We start from the raw sequence: 16101 nt of genomic DNA on the forward strand, positions 1-16101 counted from the left end.
ATCATGGCTGATCTGAAGTGGATCAGTTCCACTTTCCCGCTTTCTCTCCATAACCCTTAATCCTCTTGTCTATCAGAAACCTATCTACCCATGACTTAAATATATTTAGCGAGGTAGCCTCCACCACTTCAACGGGCAGAGAATTCCAGAGATTCACCACCCTTTGAGTGAAGAAGTTCCTCCTCAACTCCGTTCTAAACTGCTCCCCCACCTCTATTTTGAGGCTGTGCCCTCTAGTTCTGTTTTCCTTTCCAAGCGGAAAGAATCTCTTTACCTCTATCCTGTCTATCCCCTTCATTATCTTGTAAGTCTCTATAAGATCCCCCCTCAGCCTTCTAAACCCTAACGAGTACAGACCCAGTCTATTCAATCTCTCTTCATAAGCTAACTCTCTCATCTCCGGTATCAGCCTAGTGAACCTTCTCTGTACTCCCTCCAAGGCCAATATATCCTTCCGCAAATGAGGGGACCAAAACTGCACACAGTGCTCCTGTTGCGGTCTCACTAGTGCCCTGTACAGTTGCAGCAATAGCTACACTAACAAACCAATTTTAAGATTATTAGTTGGGCTCACTTGCTTGTTAGAAGCTACAGATGTTTATGCACAAGGACCTATCCCCTGCAGCCAAAAGGAACATGTTCCGGCATCGTGCCAAGGCTGGGGGACAGTCATTCCCTGGTGCATTCTCCATGGTCTCACTGCAAGTTTATGTTACCAGGCAAATTCCAATACAGCCAGTATGAAGATCCTAGCCTGGGAAAACATTCCGTGTACAGTGCAGATCGCTCAACTCTGATCTTTCAGAAATACAGCATGCAAACTACATCCAGTACAGATTTGACAGGGTAGATTCAGAAAGAATGTTCCCGATGGTGGGGGGAGTCCAGAACTAGGGGGTCACAGTTTGAGGATAAGGGGTGAACCTTTTAGAACTGAGATGTGGAGAAATTTCTTCAGCCAGAGGGTGGTAAATGTGTGGCATTCACTCCCACAGAAAGTAATCATTGTCTGATTTCAGGAAGCGATTAGATATCGCTCTTGGGGCTAAAAGGATCAAGAGAAATGGGGGGGGAGGCGGGATCAGGACATTGAATTCAATGATTAAGATGAACAGTGGAGAAAGTTTGAAGGGCTGAATGGCCTCTTTCTGCTTCTAGTTTCTATGTTTCTATTCAGGCGTTTTGGCCCAGCTGGTCCACATGTGGGTCTTCCCTCCTCCTTTGTTTAAATCCAGCTAACATAACCTTCTATTCCTTTCTCTCTCCCTCGTGTGATTATCCAGCTTCCCCTTTGCGTACGTTAATTAATTCTTCTTGACTACACCCTGAGAGTTTCACAATCTTTCACGAGGGCGGCACGGTAGCCCAGTGGTTGGCACTGCTGCTTCACAGCTCCAGGGACATGGGTTCAGTTCCCGGCTCGGGTCACCGTCGGTGTGGAGTCTGCATGTTCTCCCTGTGTCTGCGTGGGTTTCCTCTGGGTGCTCCGGTTTCCTCCCACAGTCCAAAGATGTGCGGGTTAGGTTGATTGGCCGTTCTAAATTGCCCCTCGATGTCCAGAGATGCGTAGGGTAGAGGGATTAGCAGGTAAATATGTAGGGATATGGGTGTAGGGCCTGGGTGGAATTGTGGTTGGTGCAGACTTGATGGGCCGAATGGCCTCTTTCTGCACTGTAGGATTCTATGATTATATGATAATCTCTCGCACCCTTTAGTGAAGATGTTTTCCTAAATCTCTCTATCGGACATGGAGTTTTGCAGCACCAATGCCCATCGTGTCTGCGCGTCAAGCATCTAACTAATCTATTCTACTCCCATTTCCTAGCAGTTGGCCTTCTGTGCTGTGGAATTTCAAGTGCCCACCTAAATGTTGTGAAGGTTCCTGCCTCTACCACCCTTTCAGGCACTGAATTCCACTTTCCCTCTGGGTGAAAAAGTTCTTCTGCTCATCCCCCACCTCTAAATCCTGCTACTTTCCTTAAATTTACACCCCTGATTATTGACCCCTCTACTGAGCGGTTCCTCCGTATCTACCCTATCCGTGTCCCTCATAATTTTGTGCCTATCGTGCATTTATGGCCACTAGTTCTGCTCTGGAACCTGTGTGGAAATGTTTCATAGAACGCTATAGCACAACCAGGCCCTTCGGCCCACAAGTTGTGCCGATCATATCCCTACCTACCAGGCCTATCTATAACTCCCAATCCCATTAAATCCCATGTACTCATCCAGAAGCCTTTTAAAAGACCCCAGTGAGTTCGCCTCTACCACCACCGGCGACCGAGTTTCTCTATGTGTCTATCTCAAAACGCTTCTGTGACTTTAAGTTCTCAATTTATTGACCCCCCCCCCCCCAACCCCTGCCTCCCTGTTCAAAAGAAAATTGCCTCAGCCGTTCTTCCCTGGGCAAGACCTCTCATTTGTTGTGTTGTTTGAGTAACTCTCTCCTCTTTGTACGCCGCTCATAGCACGGCCTACGTAGTTTCTGTTTATTTACTGTTTCCAACAGTTGGCAGAGTGAATAACCAGAGGGCGCAGAGTTAAGGTCACTGACAGAAGAACTGGAAGCAACCTGAGGAAAACCTTCCCTCGTGCGATGAGTGGTTAGGATTTGGGATACAGGCCGTTGGACGCTGATGCGGTAGCAGCTTTCAAAAGTCGGTTGGATAAATACTTAAGAAAGAATTTAATCTTCCTGAGGGGAGAGATACAAAAGGGTCCAGAGGGGCGATTTTTTTTTTCACCCAGAGGGTGGTGAGTGTCTGGAACAAGCTGCCAGAGGTAGTAGTAGAGGAGGGTACAATTTTGTCTTTCAAAAAGCATTTAGGCAGTTACATGGGTATAGAGGGATGTGGGCCAAATGCGGGCAATTGGGACTAGTTTAGGAGTTTAAAAAAATGGGCAGCATGGACATGTTGGGCCGAAGGGCCTGTTTCCATTGCTGTAAACCTCTGACGAGACGTGTGTGTCGCAGGCTAAGCCAATATTTTTCTTTCCCATCCCCAATTGCCTCCGAGAAGGTGCAGCTACAGGGAACGAGACTAACTGAGAGATTTCAATGGGGTTTTTTTTGCACTGGTGGAAGGTTTGTAGAGATGTTTCAGTGTGTTTATTAAGTACGTGCCTCGTAAGGGTCATGCATGAAGCCCAGTCCATCGCACAAACCAGCCTCCCATCCATTGACTCTGTCTACACTTCCCGCTGCCTCGGCAAAGCAGCCGGCATAATTAAGGACCCCACGCACCCCAGACATTCTCTCTTCCGCCTTCTTCCATCGGGAAAAAGGTACAAAAGTCTGAGGTCCCGTACCGACCGACTCAAGAACAGCTTCTTCCCTGCTGCTGTCAGACTTTTTTAATGGACCTTATTATTAAGTTGATCTTTCTCTACACCCTAGTTATGACTGTAACACTACATTCTGCACTGTCTCCTTTCCTTCTCTATGAATGGTACATTTTGTCTGTATAGAGCGCACAAGAAACAATGCTTTTCACTGTATACTAATACATGTGACAATAATAAATCAAATCAATAATCTGTGATTCTGTGGAGCAAGGTTCAGTCCAAGATCAGCATTGCTCTGCTTTCCAATTCCACCCCCCCCGGCCTCTTAGAAATGGTTGTTTCTGTCTAACTGCGTGGGAGTGTCGAGTGACTCACCCTGCTGTCTCCCCCTTGACTTACTCTTTCCCAGGAAGCTGGGAACTGTGGCTCACAGAGAAAGCAGAGGTGCCTGTAACCAAGGAGCACACGTTGGACGTACTTGGGGAGGGGGTTAAAGAGGACTTTGAGGAAAATGTTTTTTGCCCAGGGGGAGGCGGGGATCTGGAACTCGCTGCCTGAACGGGAATTGAAGTGGAAACCCTCCTCGCGATCGGAATGCGCTTTGATATGCCTTTTGAAGTGCCAGAACCTACAGACCTGTGGGACCAGGAACTGGAACTTAACATGGTCTGCGTTCTGTGTTAATGCAGTACGTTGACATTAAGCACCTCAAATTCAATATCATTACTGCCTCTTCGTACATGGCAATGTGTGGGGTTACGGGGATGGAATAGGAGGTGCGTCTGGGTCTGATAAGGCCACGCTTGGAGTACTGTGTACGGTTTTGGTCACCCTATTATAGAAACGACATTAGAAAGAGTGCAGAAAAGTGTTACTAGGATGGTTTGAGTTATAAGGAGAGGCTGGATAGACTGGGACTTTTTTTCTCTGGAGTGTAGGAGGCTGAGGGGTGATCTTTATAGACATCTGTAAAATAAGGAGAGGCATGGATCAGCTAGATAGTCAATATCTTTTCCCAAAGGCAGGGGAGTCTAAAACTAGAGGGCGTTGGTTTAAGGTGAGGGGGAGAGATACAGAAGGGTCCAGGGGGGCAATTTTTTTTTCACACAGAAGGTGGTGAGTGTCTGCAACGTGGTGTCAGAGGTAGTAGTAGAGGTGGGTACAATTTTGTCTTTTAAAAAGCATTTAGACAGTTGCATGGGTAAGATGGGTATAGAGGGATATGGGCCAAATGCGGGCAATTGGGATTAGCTTGGTTGTTTTTAAAACAAAAGGGTGGCATGGACAAGTTGGGCCGAAGGGCCTGTTTCCATGCCTCTGTGACTCTGGCTCTATGACATGCTTTCAGAGAGCCAGTACAGACTCAATGGGCCGAATGTCCTCCTCCTCCTGCACTTGGGGGGGATCCTATGGTTCCCAACTCATTCTGTTCCCCTCTCCTGCGTGCTTACTCAACTTCGCTCCTACGCTATTCATTTCAAGCACTCCCTGTAAGTTTAAAGTTTAATTTATTAGTATCGTAAGTAGATTTACGTTAACACTGCAGTGAAGTTACTGTGAAAAGCTGTGTCACTGTGTGGGAGTGAGTTCCACATTCTCACCACTGGAGTCGAAGTAGTTTCTCCTGAATTTTTATATTGGGGTTTTAATAGAGACTGTTAGATTTGTGTCATCTAGTTTGTGGGTGCCTGCACGTTGTGTAGAGGCTTTAGAATTGTGTTCTTAGCTAGGAATGAAAAGAGATCTTTGTCAAGCATGATCTAACCACCACCCGCGGACTCTCCCAGACTGAACGGATCTCATTGTGGTGAGATAGTGGGCACGTGTTAAAGAGAAATGTCATTGTACAAGTTTGTTCACCTTCAGAGGTTTTTTTTGGTCCTGTTAGCATTAGTCACATCTGTTATATTTTCCAGTGGTTTCCTGGGATACGCCCCCACCCTTCAACCGTTTCATAGTGTGACTCCCTTCTCTCCATTCCAACGTGTGATGGGTGCAAAACGCCTTCTCTGTACCTTTCCGATCTACTTTCTTATCATAAAAGATAGAGAGAAGCTGCATCCAGTAAAGAGACGATGGTCTGGAATTTGGGGTTAATTAGGGCAGCAAAAGTGTTCAGCACGGACCTCAAAGAAAGGCACGCGCAGAGGTTTCGCAATCTCTGCGACGAGGATGTTCATAGATCATAGAATCGTACATCGAATAACCCTACAGTGCAGAAAGAGGCCCTTCGGCCCATCGAGTCTGCACTGACCATAATCCCACCCAGGCCTTACCCCCATATCTCTACACATTTACCCTCTGATCCCTCTAACCTACGCATCCCAGGACACTAACGGGCAATTTTAGCACGGCCAATCAACCCAACCCGCCCAATCTTTGGATTGTGGGAGGAAACCGGAGCAAAGCCACGCAGACACGAGGAGAATGTGCAAACTCCACACAGACATTATTCCCTTTCCCTCCTCCCTCTCTTTTGTGCAGTGTTGCTCAGTGTTCCCCCAGCACTGCAGCTGCAGCGAGCTGCCCAGGTAACCAATCCCTCCCTAGAATTCTCACAGACAGTCAGTCAGGAAATGGAATGTGCGAGTAGATCCAGTTGCATTTTAGGAATTTTACGGAGCCTGATGGAGATTAGAACAAAAATGTAGGTGGAATGTTCTGTGCCACTCCCACTCCACCCTTTTAGAGTGTTTTACGGGGGGTGGAAATCTCTTGGGATCTTCCAGTCCCGCTGCTTTTCAATGGAGTTTCCCGTTGTTCGGATCCCCTGCTGCTGGGGGAACAGCGGGTGGGGGAGTGGTTCTGGTTGCAGGGAAGGGGTCCACCGGACTGAACGATCCCATCGGCCAGCACAGTCGCCCATTTTGATAGAAGTTTAAAATATCATGAAGTAACTTTAAACATTATATTTAACTATTCTTTAAAGGCTGTTTAGAAGAGGAGAAACTTGTGGGGCTACGGGGAAAAGGCAAGGGAGTACGCCCCTTGGTGCGTTTCTCTTGCATGGCTGTGATGGGCTGAATGGCCACTTTTTACACTGTAACCCTTCTATGATAATGGCCATAAATCCCCTGCAAAAGTTCGGGCCTGCCTCTGTAAGTGACAAGAGGTTATAGAGGAGCAAATCTGCAGGGCAATTACAGAGGCTGTCAAACATTAGAGTAATTAGAATGGGGGATTTTAGTTACCTCAACGTAGACTGGATAGTGATAGCATAAAAGGCCGGAGAGAAGAAACCGTTGCAACGGACACACACTGCTGTAGAAAATTTTCCCGGACACAATCAGGAACAAAGTACGGTAGCACAGTGGGTTAGCACTGCTGCTTCACAGCTCCAGGGACCTGGGTTCGATTCCCGGCTCGGGTCGCTGTCTGTGTGGAGTTTGCACATTCTCCTCGTGTCTGTGTGGGTTTCCTCCCACACCGGGTGCTCCGGTTTCATCCTACAGTCCAAAGATGTGCGGGTTAGGGTGATTGGCCATGCTAAAAATTGGCCTTGGTGTCCTGAGATTTGTAGGTTAGAGGGATTAGTGGGTATAATATGTGGGGATAGGGCCTGGGTGGGATTGTGTTTGGTGCAGACTCGATGGGCCGAAGGGCCTCTTTCTGCACTGTAGGGTTCTATGATTCTATGATCTATATTGAATTTCTTCTTGAAATCACACAATGTATTGGCCTCGATTACTTTCTTTGGGAGTGAATTTAGGAGACAGTGATCATTGTATTGGGTGATAACTCCGAATGGGCAATCCAGAACAAGAATCATTAACTGAGGAAGAGTTTACTTCAATGGGGCAAGAACAAAGCTGGGCCGGTTAGACTGGAATGAAAGGTTGGTGGGGAAAACTGTGACTAATCAAAGGGCGGCCTTCAAATAAGAAATGGTTCAGGCACAGTCAAGCGATATTCCCTCACGTGGGGGAAGATAGAGCAAACCAACCCCAGAGCTCCCTGGATGAAAATCAAGATAGAAATTAGGATAAGGAAGAAAATGTGTGTTTCTGAGGGCTGTCAGAGAAAATACAACTGAGAACCAAGAGGAACACAGGAGGTTCAGAGGGGACATGGAAAAGCACATTGGAACACGAAGAGGGATTATGAGAAAGAAATTGGCAGCCAAATCTCCATAGGTATATAAGTGATAAAATGAGAGTAGGGCCAATTAGGAGGGGATTTACACAGGGAGGGGGACTGGCTGTGGTATTATCTGAAGACTTTGCATCCCTCTTTACCATAGAGGTAGATACTACCCAGGACATGGTGACAGAGGAGGAAACTGTCACGAGAAGGGCTCAAAATTGAGAAGGATGAAATGTTGAATAGATTATTGGTGCTGAAAGTTGGCAACCCACCAAGACCAGGTGGAATGCACCTGTGGGTATTGAAGGAGGTGAGAGCGGGAAATACAAGGGTGTTGGTCATAATCTTCCAGTCCAGGGTAGATGTGGTGAGACAGGTTAGTTCTACCTGACTGATAAAAGGTGCTGTTGCAACAATAATCCTGCTCAGTTTGAGAGGAGCACAGGTTCAGACGCTTGGTAATGGTGTAAAGCTAACATCTGTGGGAGTATGACTGAATGCCTCTAAATTGGAATTCCGCCCCCCCCTTCCCAGTCGAGGGGGTGGATGAGGCATCTCTGTTAACGTCTCAGCTGAAAGCCGGCACCTCTGACTGTGTGGCACCCACATGCTAGAACTTGAGCCTTGGTTTTGTACCCGGGTCTTTGGAGCAAGACTGGAACCCACGACCTTCTGACTGCATCTGCCCCACTGAGTCACTGTGATTCAGCGAGGCTCATTTCCATTTGTGTGTGTGTGTGTGTGTGTGTGTGTGTGTGTGTGTGTGTGTGTGTGTGTGTGTGTGTGTGTGTGTGTGTGTGTGTGTGTGTGTGTGTCAGACAAACTAGCATAAACTGAAACTGTCAGAGCGAAGAAGAAATAATAATTCTAATTGTGGTTAGAGGGCCACAGGTGGAGGAATGAATTTGTTTTGATAAAGTTTATTTTCTCTCCTAGCTACCAGCAAATGCTTCATAGAAATTTGGTTTATCTCGCAACGATAGCAGATTCCAATCAGAATATGCAGTCTCTCTTACCAGCTGTGAGTATCCTCATTTAAAGTTTCCACTTTTCGAAATTGTCGCGTCTCTGATAAGCCGGTGACGGAAACCCTTTCAGAAATCAGAGCCTGTAGAAGGGGCAATCTGAAAATAATTATTTCTGTCTCTAATTACTCAGGTAGACCTCATTTTTCCTGTAGCAAGCACCCTTTTATTGTGTTTTTAATTCTTCCGTGGGACATGGGTCAGTATTTGTTGCCCGTCCCAAGTTGCCCTTGAATGGAGTAGCTTTTTAGGCCAAATTATAGGACATTTTAATCGCCTCTCAGCCTTTTGGCTAAGATCAAGTGTAGAATGGACATGCTGCGCTTGGTTGAAGCCATTAAGTCACGTTTTAGCTTCACTTGAAGCAATTTTTAAAAGCGGCGTCTGGGCCTTTTGACTAAGATGCAGATGAGATCAAGCCTTGGAGGAGGAGCTATGCCTGCTCTAATCAGCTTGGATCTTGTAGATCAAGCCCAAGACAGGAGGTGGGAGCCCTGTCTTCTCAGCTTGGATTGGGAATGTCCCAACTTGTTGGGACTCTGAATTGGACTTGATTGGATTAAATTGGAATAAAAACAAAAAAACCACATTGCTTTGGAGTCACATGTAGGCCAGACCAAGTAAAGACGGCAGATTTCCTTCCCTAAAAGACATGAGTGAACCAGATGGATTTTTCCGACAATGGTTTCATGGTCATCAGTAGACTCTTAGTTACAGATACTTTTTATTGAATTCAACTTCTACCATCTGCTGAGGTGGGATTCTGAATCCCGGTCTCCAGAGCATTATCCTGGGTCTCCTGGAATACTAGTCCGGTGACAATACCACTGCTTCCTCGTGTACCAAGAAAGAGCTCTCAGCTAGGGTGGTGCAACACCTCAGGGCCCTCAACACTGCTCCAGGTGAAGCAACAGGTTTTAAAGCCCCCTGCGGAACATTTGCTATTGGGCAAGTCTCCACCTGCTCAGTAAGGGAGTTCATGCTCGCCACAAAACCCACGGGGAGATCTCTTGGCTATCGGCCACCCTTAAACACTGTGATTTATACATTCACAGCAAGCTATGTGAGTGAGGTTCATTGGAACTGGTCCCCAAGTTGCTGCATAAGAGCACAAGAAACAGGAGTAGGCCACTCGGCCCATCGAGCCTGCTCCGCCACTCAATATGATCATGGGCTTTGCTTTTTCTGCCTGCTCCCAGAAATCCGCCAATCCCAGCTGTTACAATCCTGTCTATGGTTTGCTTCGTTCATGCAAAAACTTCATTTTAAGATATTTCTGCCCACGCAATTACATTTAAATGCTAAACTTTTAACGCTAATTTGATCATGTTTTAAACTCAGCAGGCATGCTGGGATTATCTTGAAAAATGGACTGCGTTCTTTGAAATGTCAATGCTAGCAGAAACAGGGTCTCGCATAAACCAAGACACATGGCCACAGCTGCAAATTGTTTATGAAAGTTAGAGACAGCGTGTACCAAACAATTTCAATACCATACGTTTTTTCAGTTAGTTTGGATCAAGCCTGTTTTCAAGATCAGTACAATGCTGGCTTATGCCAGTATCCCCCTCTCGCTCTCTGTAATGTGTTAATTTTAAGTTCTGCTCAATAAAAGAAACGTAACTTATCAGTGCTGTCCTTGTCTATTCTGAGGAATGAATGGACCCTACACCAGCCTTAAATATCATCAATGATGGAGCCATCCACAACCCTCAAGTTTCACTCATCATTGAATGAAGTAATTTTGAACCATAGAATACTACAGTGCAGAAAGAGGCCCTTCGGCCCATCGAGTCTGCACCGAACACAATCCCACCAAGGCCCTACCCCCATATCCCTACATATTATACCCACTAATCCCTGTAACCTACGCATCCCTGCACACTAAGGGGCAATTTCTTAACGTGGCCAATCAACCTAACCTGCACATCTTTGGACTGTGGGAAGAAACTGGAGCACCCGGAGGAAACCCACGCAGACACGAGGAGAATACGCAGACTCCACACAGACAGTGACCCAAGCTGGGAATTGAACCCGGGACCCTGGAGCTGTGAAGCAGCAGTGCTAACCACTGTGCTACTGTGCCGCCCACATTTTTTTCTCCTCTCTGTCGCAATTAATCAGTCCCTTACCCTGGGACTGCCTCACTTGTCCCCTCGAGCCTGCTCCGCCATTCAATAGGATCGTGGCTGACCTGATTGGAACCTCAGCTCCACGTTCTTTCCCACCCCTGATAACCTCTCCACCTCTTCCTTCTCAACAATCTCCCAGTCTTTGCCTTAGAAAACATTCAGAGACTGTCTTCCTCAAAAGGCAGCAGAAGTGGAGTTCTAGACCCTCATGAACCTCAGAGAAAAGGTTTTTCCTCATCTCTGTGTTAAATGGGTGACCCTTTATTTTTGAACAGTGACGCCCCCACCCCGCTTGTGCTAGATTCTCTGACAAGAGGAAACATCTTCTCTACATCCACCCTGTCGATACCCCCCCCCCCCCCAGGATCTTAAAGGTTTTGATCAAGCTGCCCTTTACTAAACTTTTCAGAGTTTAGAACCAGAATCTCAATGGGGCAAGAAGGTAAAGAGAATCAAAGGCATCGATCATGGAAAGAGCAGTGCATGTTCGCAAGGCAGTGAGAAAGCAAACCAAGCACTCGGCCTTATTGAAATGGTAAAAGTTATCCTCAACCTGTGCTGATTCTTGGTTAGAGCACACAAAGAGAACTGTATGTACAGGTCTGCTGTTTAGAATATCAGGTTTACCAGGCTGATTCCGGGGAGGGTGGGGCTGATGTATGAGGAGAGATTGACCAGGTTAGGATTGTTTTCACTGGAGTTCAGCTGAATGAGGGGGGAATCTCAGAGAGATTTATAAAATTCTACCAGGACTAGACAGGGTGGATGCAGGGAGGATGTTCCCGATGGTGGGGGAGTCCAGAACCAGGGGTCGCAGTCTGAGGATTCAGGGTAGACCTTTTAGGACGGAGATGAGGAGACATTTCTTCACCCGGTGAGCCTGCGGAATTCATTACCACAGGAAGCATTGATGCCAAAACATTGAATGTATTCAAGAGACAGCTAGATATAGCACTTGGGGGGAATGGGATCAAAGGTTATGGGGACAAAGCAGGATCAGGCTATTGAGTTGGACGATCTGCCATGATCGTGATGAACGGTGGAGTAGGCTCGAAGGGCTGAATGGCCTCTCCTCCTATCTTCTATGTTTCTATAGACCATGCAGAGGGGCCAACATTAGATTAGGTGCATCAGTACTTCTCCATTCATGAGATTCACTGGACGGGATTCAGAGAATGATCCCAGGAATGAAGGGCTTGTCACATGAGGAGTCTGGGTCTGTACTCGATGGGGTTTAGAAGGAAGGATGAGGGGGGTCTAATTGAAACTTACAGAACACTGAGAGGTCTGGATAGAGTGGACGTGGAGAGGATGTTTCCACTGGTGGGAGAGACTGGAACTCGAGGGCACAGCCTGAGAGTGAAGGGTCACTCCTTTAAAGCTGAGATGAGGAGGAATTTCTTCAGCCAGAGAGTGGGGAATCTGTGGAACTCTTTTTGCCGTAGAGGGCTGTGGAGGCCGGGTCATTGAGTGTCTTTAAGACTGAGATAGGTTCTTGATCAAAAAGGGGATCAAGGTTTACAGGGAGAAAGCAGGAGAATGGGGATGAGAATCATATCATTTAAGAGATCTGTGGATAGGTTTATGGACGAAATGGGATTGGTTTAGATTAGTGGGTTAGTGTTGTTTTTTTTTTAATAGCTGGTCGGCGCAACATCGTGGGCCGAAGGGCCTGTTCTGCGCTGTAATGTTCTATGTTCTATGTTCTATATCAGCCATGATTGAATGATAGGGCAAAGCTGATGGGCTGAATGGCCTAATTCTGCTCCTATACCTTATAGTATGTGGGCATGTCTGGCAGCAATTTCTTGATCCTTAATTTGCCTTCTCAAGGTTAACAAAATGTACAGGATCCTGCTCTTTATATAAACAGCGGTACAGAGTGCAAATATCAGGAAGTTATTGCTAATTCTTCCTGAAAACTCTTGTTCAGTCCCTGCTGGGGTATTGTGTTAGATTCCGAGCACCACGTGTGAAGGGCTTTGGACTGGGCTATGGAAAAGCTTCCCTGGAATGGATCCAGGGCTGTGGGATTGTAACTGTGGAGTGGATTGAGTGGAGGAGCTGTGGTTGGTCTCTTGGAAGCAGAGACGGTCAAAGGAAGGTGTGATTGAGGTGCTCTAAACCACGAGGGGCTTCGATAGAGTAAGTGAAAGCAAGTTATTTCCAGTGGCTGAAGGGCTAATATCCAGGAGGCATGATGGGAAAAGAAGCAGAGGCAATATGAGGAAGTTCTTTCTCATACATCGTGTGGTTAGGGTTTGGACTGCACTACCTGATCAGGTAATAGACACAGATTCAATAGTAAATTACAAAAGGGAATTCATATACAGAGGTACACAGATAAGATAACTGGGAGGCTATGTAGTCACATCTAACCTCCAGGACTATACCTCATTCTAAGCTAAAAGGACAGTATAGCACAGGAACAGGCTCTTTGGCCCATCATGCCTGTGCCGACACATGACATTGTTCTAAACTGAAGACCTTTTGCCTTGATGCAGTCCCTATCCCTCTCCTCCCTGCCTCTTCACGTATCTGTCAAGATGCCTCTGAAATGTTGCTATTCTATCTGCTTCTACCCCCTCCTTTGGCAGCACATTCCAAGCACTTGTGTTTAAAAAAAAAAGACTTGCCTCTCACATCTCCTTTAAACATTCCCCTTTCTAACCTTGAACCTATGCCGCCTAGTAATTGACATTTCCACCCTGGGAGTCATGGGATTAAACAGCTCATCCTGTCTCACGTTGACAGAAAGGACCAACTTGTTTTAAATTTACCCTTTCGTGGTGTTGTTGGCTGGGTCAGCATGAATGGCCCATCCCCAATTACCCTTGGACTGAGTGTCTCACTCGACCGTTTCAGAGGGCAGAGAGGGGTCACCCACGTTGCTGTGGCTCTGGAGTCACATGTAGGCCAGACCGGGTAAAGACAGCCGATTTCCTTCCCTAAAGTGACCCAGATGGGTTTTTTCCTTTGCAACAGTTGACAGTTTCATTAATGGTGACCATGAAACTAAGTCTTAATTCCAGGTTTATTGATTGATTTAATCAGATTCCACCAACTGCCAAGATTTAGCCCCTAGAGCCAGAGCGTTAGCCTGGGCCTCTGGAAGACTTGCCCACTGACATTGCAACCACGCTACCATCTTCCCACGGCCCAAAAGATGTTAGGTTAGATGGATTGGCCGTGCTAAATTGCCCCTTGGTGTCCAAAGATGTGCGGGTTAGGTGGATTGGCCATGCAAAATTGCCCCTTAGTCTCAGGGGTACTAGCTCGGGAGTGGCACATTAAACCACGTTTAATGTGCCACTCCAAAGGAGCCTCGGATCAGAGGGCAGAATCTCAGAGTAAGACGTCACCCACTTGAAGACAGAGATGAGGAGGAATTTCTTCTCTCAGTGGGGAGTGAATCTGTGAAACCTTTTACCGCAGAGGGCTGTAGAGGCTGGGTCATTAAGTATGTTCAAGGCTGAGAGAGACAGAATTAAGAGTTATGGGGATAAGGCGGGAAAGTGGAGTTGAGGATGGTCACATCAGATCAGTCATGATCTCATAGAATAGCGGAGCAGACTCGATGGGCCGAATGGTCTACTGCTCCTAAGACTTACGGTATCTGCACGTCTCATGAGCATTTTAGAACATTCTAGGAATGTAAAAAAAAACGTTTCATACATGAGTGACTTCAGTTAGAATCATAGAATAGAATCTACAGTGCAGAAGGAGGCCATTTGGGCCATTGCGTCTGCACCGACAGCAGGCCCTATCCTTGTAACTCTTCAGATTTACCTTCCTAGTCCCCCTGACACTCAGGGGCAATTCACCATGGCCAATCCACCTAACCCACATATCTTTGGATTGTGGGAGCACCCGGAGGAAACCCACGCAGACACGGGGAGAATGTGCAAACTCCACACAGACAGTGACCCGAGCCGGGAATCGAACTCTGGTCCCTGTGAGGCAGCAGTGCTAACCACCGTGCCGCCCTTAGCTGCAGAGAACTGTTTCCCTTGGAGCAGAGAGAGGCAGGGATTTAGTTGAGCTGTTTGAAATGATAGATTTTGATAGAAGAGATTACGAGAGACTGTTCCCACTGGCATGAGAATTGTCTATCCTTCAGTCACCTTGTTTATTGTCTCAATTCGATCACCCTGCAATCTCCCGTACTCAGAATACAAGCAGCATAACCTCCCTGCTCGAACCATTGTAGCCCCAGGAATAGCGAGCAGTGTTACTCTCTCCCTCTGTGGGGGTCCGTATGGGATAAGCAGGGATGGTGTTAATGTCGGGGACTGCAATTCGGAACATGAGAGGGTAAACGGGAGCAATTCCTTTTCCTTGTTTCTGTTCTACTTATAGGATTTGATGCAGGATACAGAGTAGATTCATAGAATCCTGCAGTGCAAAAGGAGGCCATTCGGCCCATTGTGTCTGTACTGACCACAATCCCATTGCAGCCCTATCCCCATAAACCCGTGTATTTACCTGAGCTAGTACCCCTGAGACTACGGGGCAATTTAGCATGGCCAATCCACCTAACCCGCACATCTTTGGATACTGAGGGGCAATTTAACATGGCCAATCCACCTAACCTAACATCTTTTGGGCTGTGGGAGGAAACCAGAGGAAACCCACGCAGACACAAGGAGACTGTGCAAACTCCACACAAACAGTGACCCTAGCTGGGAATCGAACCTGAGTCCCTGGTGCTGTGAGGCAGCAGTGCTAACCACTGTGCCACTAGAAAGCAATGGCACGTGGGTTTTGGAAGTAACAGCAGCGCAGGTTTACTCGATAACTGCTCACTACACACTGGCTGGATCTAGACTGAACAAACCCCATGAAGTAGCCAATGAGGTCACGGACTGACCGTGTGACCAAACCCTTAAAGGGACCACGCACCTCCCAATAACTCGTGTGTAACAGCTTCAATTGAGATTGTACTCCTCTGCTCTGTTTTAGCCTCCCACACAGACCATGCCAATGGGACCAGGGGGAATGAACCAAGGAGGAATGAACCAGCTCCCTCACGGCCACGCCATGGGGGCCGACAGTATGGTAGGAGGAGGCCCACCTGCCTCACACGTGCAGAACCAGATGAACGGACAGCTGCCAGGTGAGGTTCTCTTAACGCGCTGCTGGCCATCTGTGTAACTAAACGTTGGCGAGCAAACCAAGAGCTGGAAAATCTCAGCGGGTCTGGCAGCATCTTGAAGGAGAGAAAAGAGCTGATGTTTTGAGTCCAGGTGACCCTTTGTCAAAGCTAAAAGGCAGAGAAAGTGGGAGATGTTTATTCTGCAGGGGCAGGGAGAGTCATAGCCACAGGAACCAGGGGAAAGGCTGCTAATGGCAGCCCATAGAGAGAATAAAGGGTGTGAGTGGCCAAACGGCAGAGAAATCAGAGGGTAAACTGTGAGAGATGAAGATGTGGGGAGAGAGAAAAAATTGAGAGAAAAGGGAAGCGAAGTGGGAGAAAAGGTGAGGAAAGAGTGGAGGAAAGAAAAATAAAGAAATAAAATCAAACTGCCCTCGGGGATGGCTTCCTTTAGGATGTGGCCAGCATTTCAAAGATTCTC

The 16101-nt window shown here is 47.1% G+C and overlaps 1 protein-coding gene and 1 non-coding gene across 5 annotated transcripts in view; both read left to right on the top strand.

Moving 5' to 3' along the window:
- Window positions 1-16101, top strand: part of ss18 (SS18 subunit of BAF chromatin remodeling complex) — a 92536-nt gene that overhangs the window by 27865 nt on the left and 48570 nt on the right. For all 4 annotated transcript variants that reach the window (XM_080194749.1, XM_080194748.1, XM_080194746.1 and 1 more), the window contains exons 3-4: window positions 8305-8389; window positions 15488-15641. In XM_080194749.1, coding sequence (XP_080050875.1) covers window positions 8305-8389; window positions 15488-15641 — 239 coding nt within the window. The remainder of the gene's footprint in view (window positions 1-8304; window positions 8390-15487; window positions 15642-16101) is intronic.
- LOC145347115 (U2 spliceosomal RNA) lies at window positions 8666-8864 on the top strand. The gene has a single exon (XR_013887773.1). It is a non-coding gene; the product is annotated as a U2 spliceosomal RNA (small nuclear RNA).

This window comes from Carcharhinus amblyrhynchos, chromosome 8, assembly GCF_965287045.1.
Source record: "Carcharhinus amblyrhynchos chromosome 8, sCarAmb.v2.hapA, whole genome shotgun sequence".
Taxonomy (NCBI): Eukaryota; Metazoa; Chordata; class Chondrichthyes; order Carcharhiniformes; family Carcharhinidae; genus Carcharhinus; species Carcharhinus amblyrhynchos.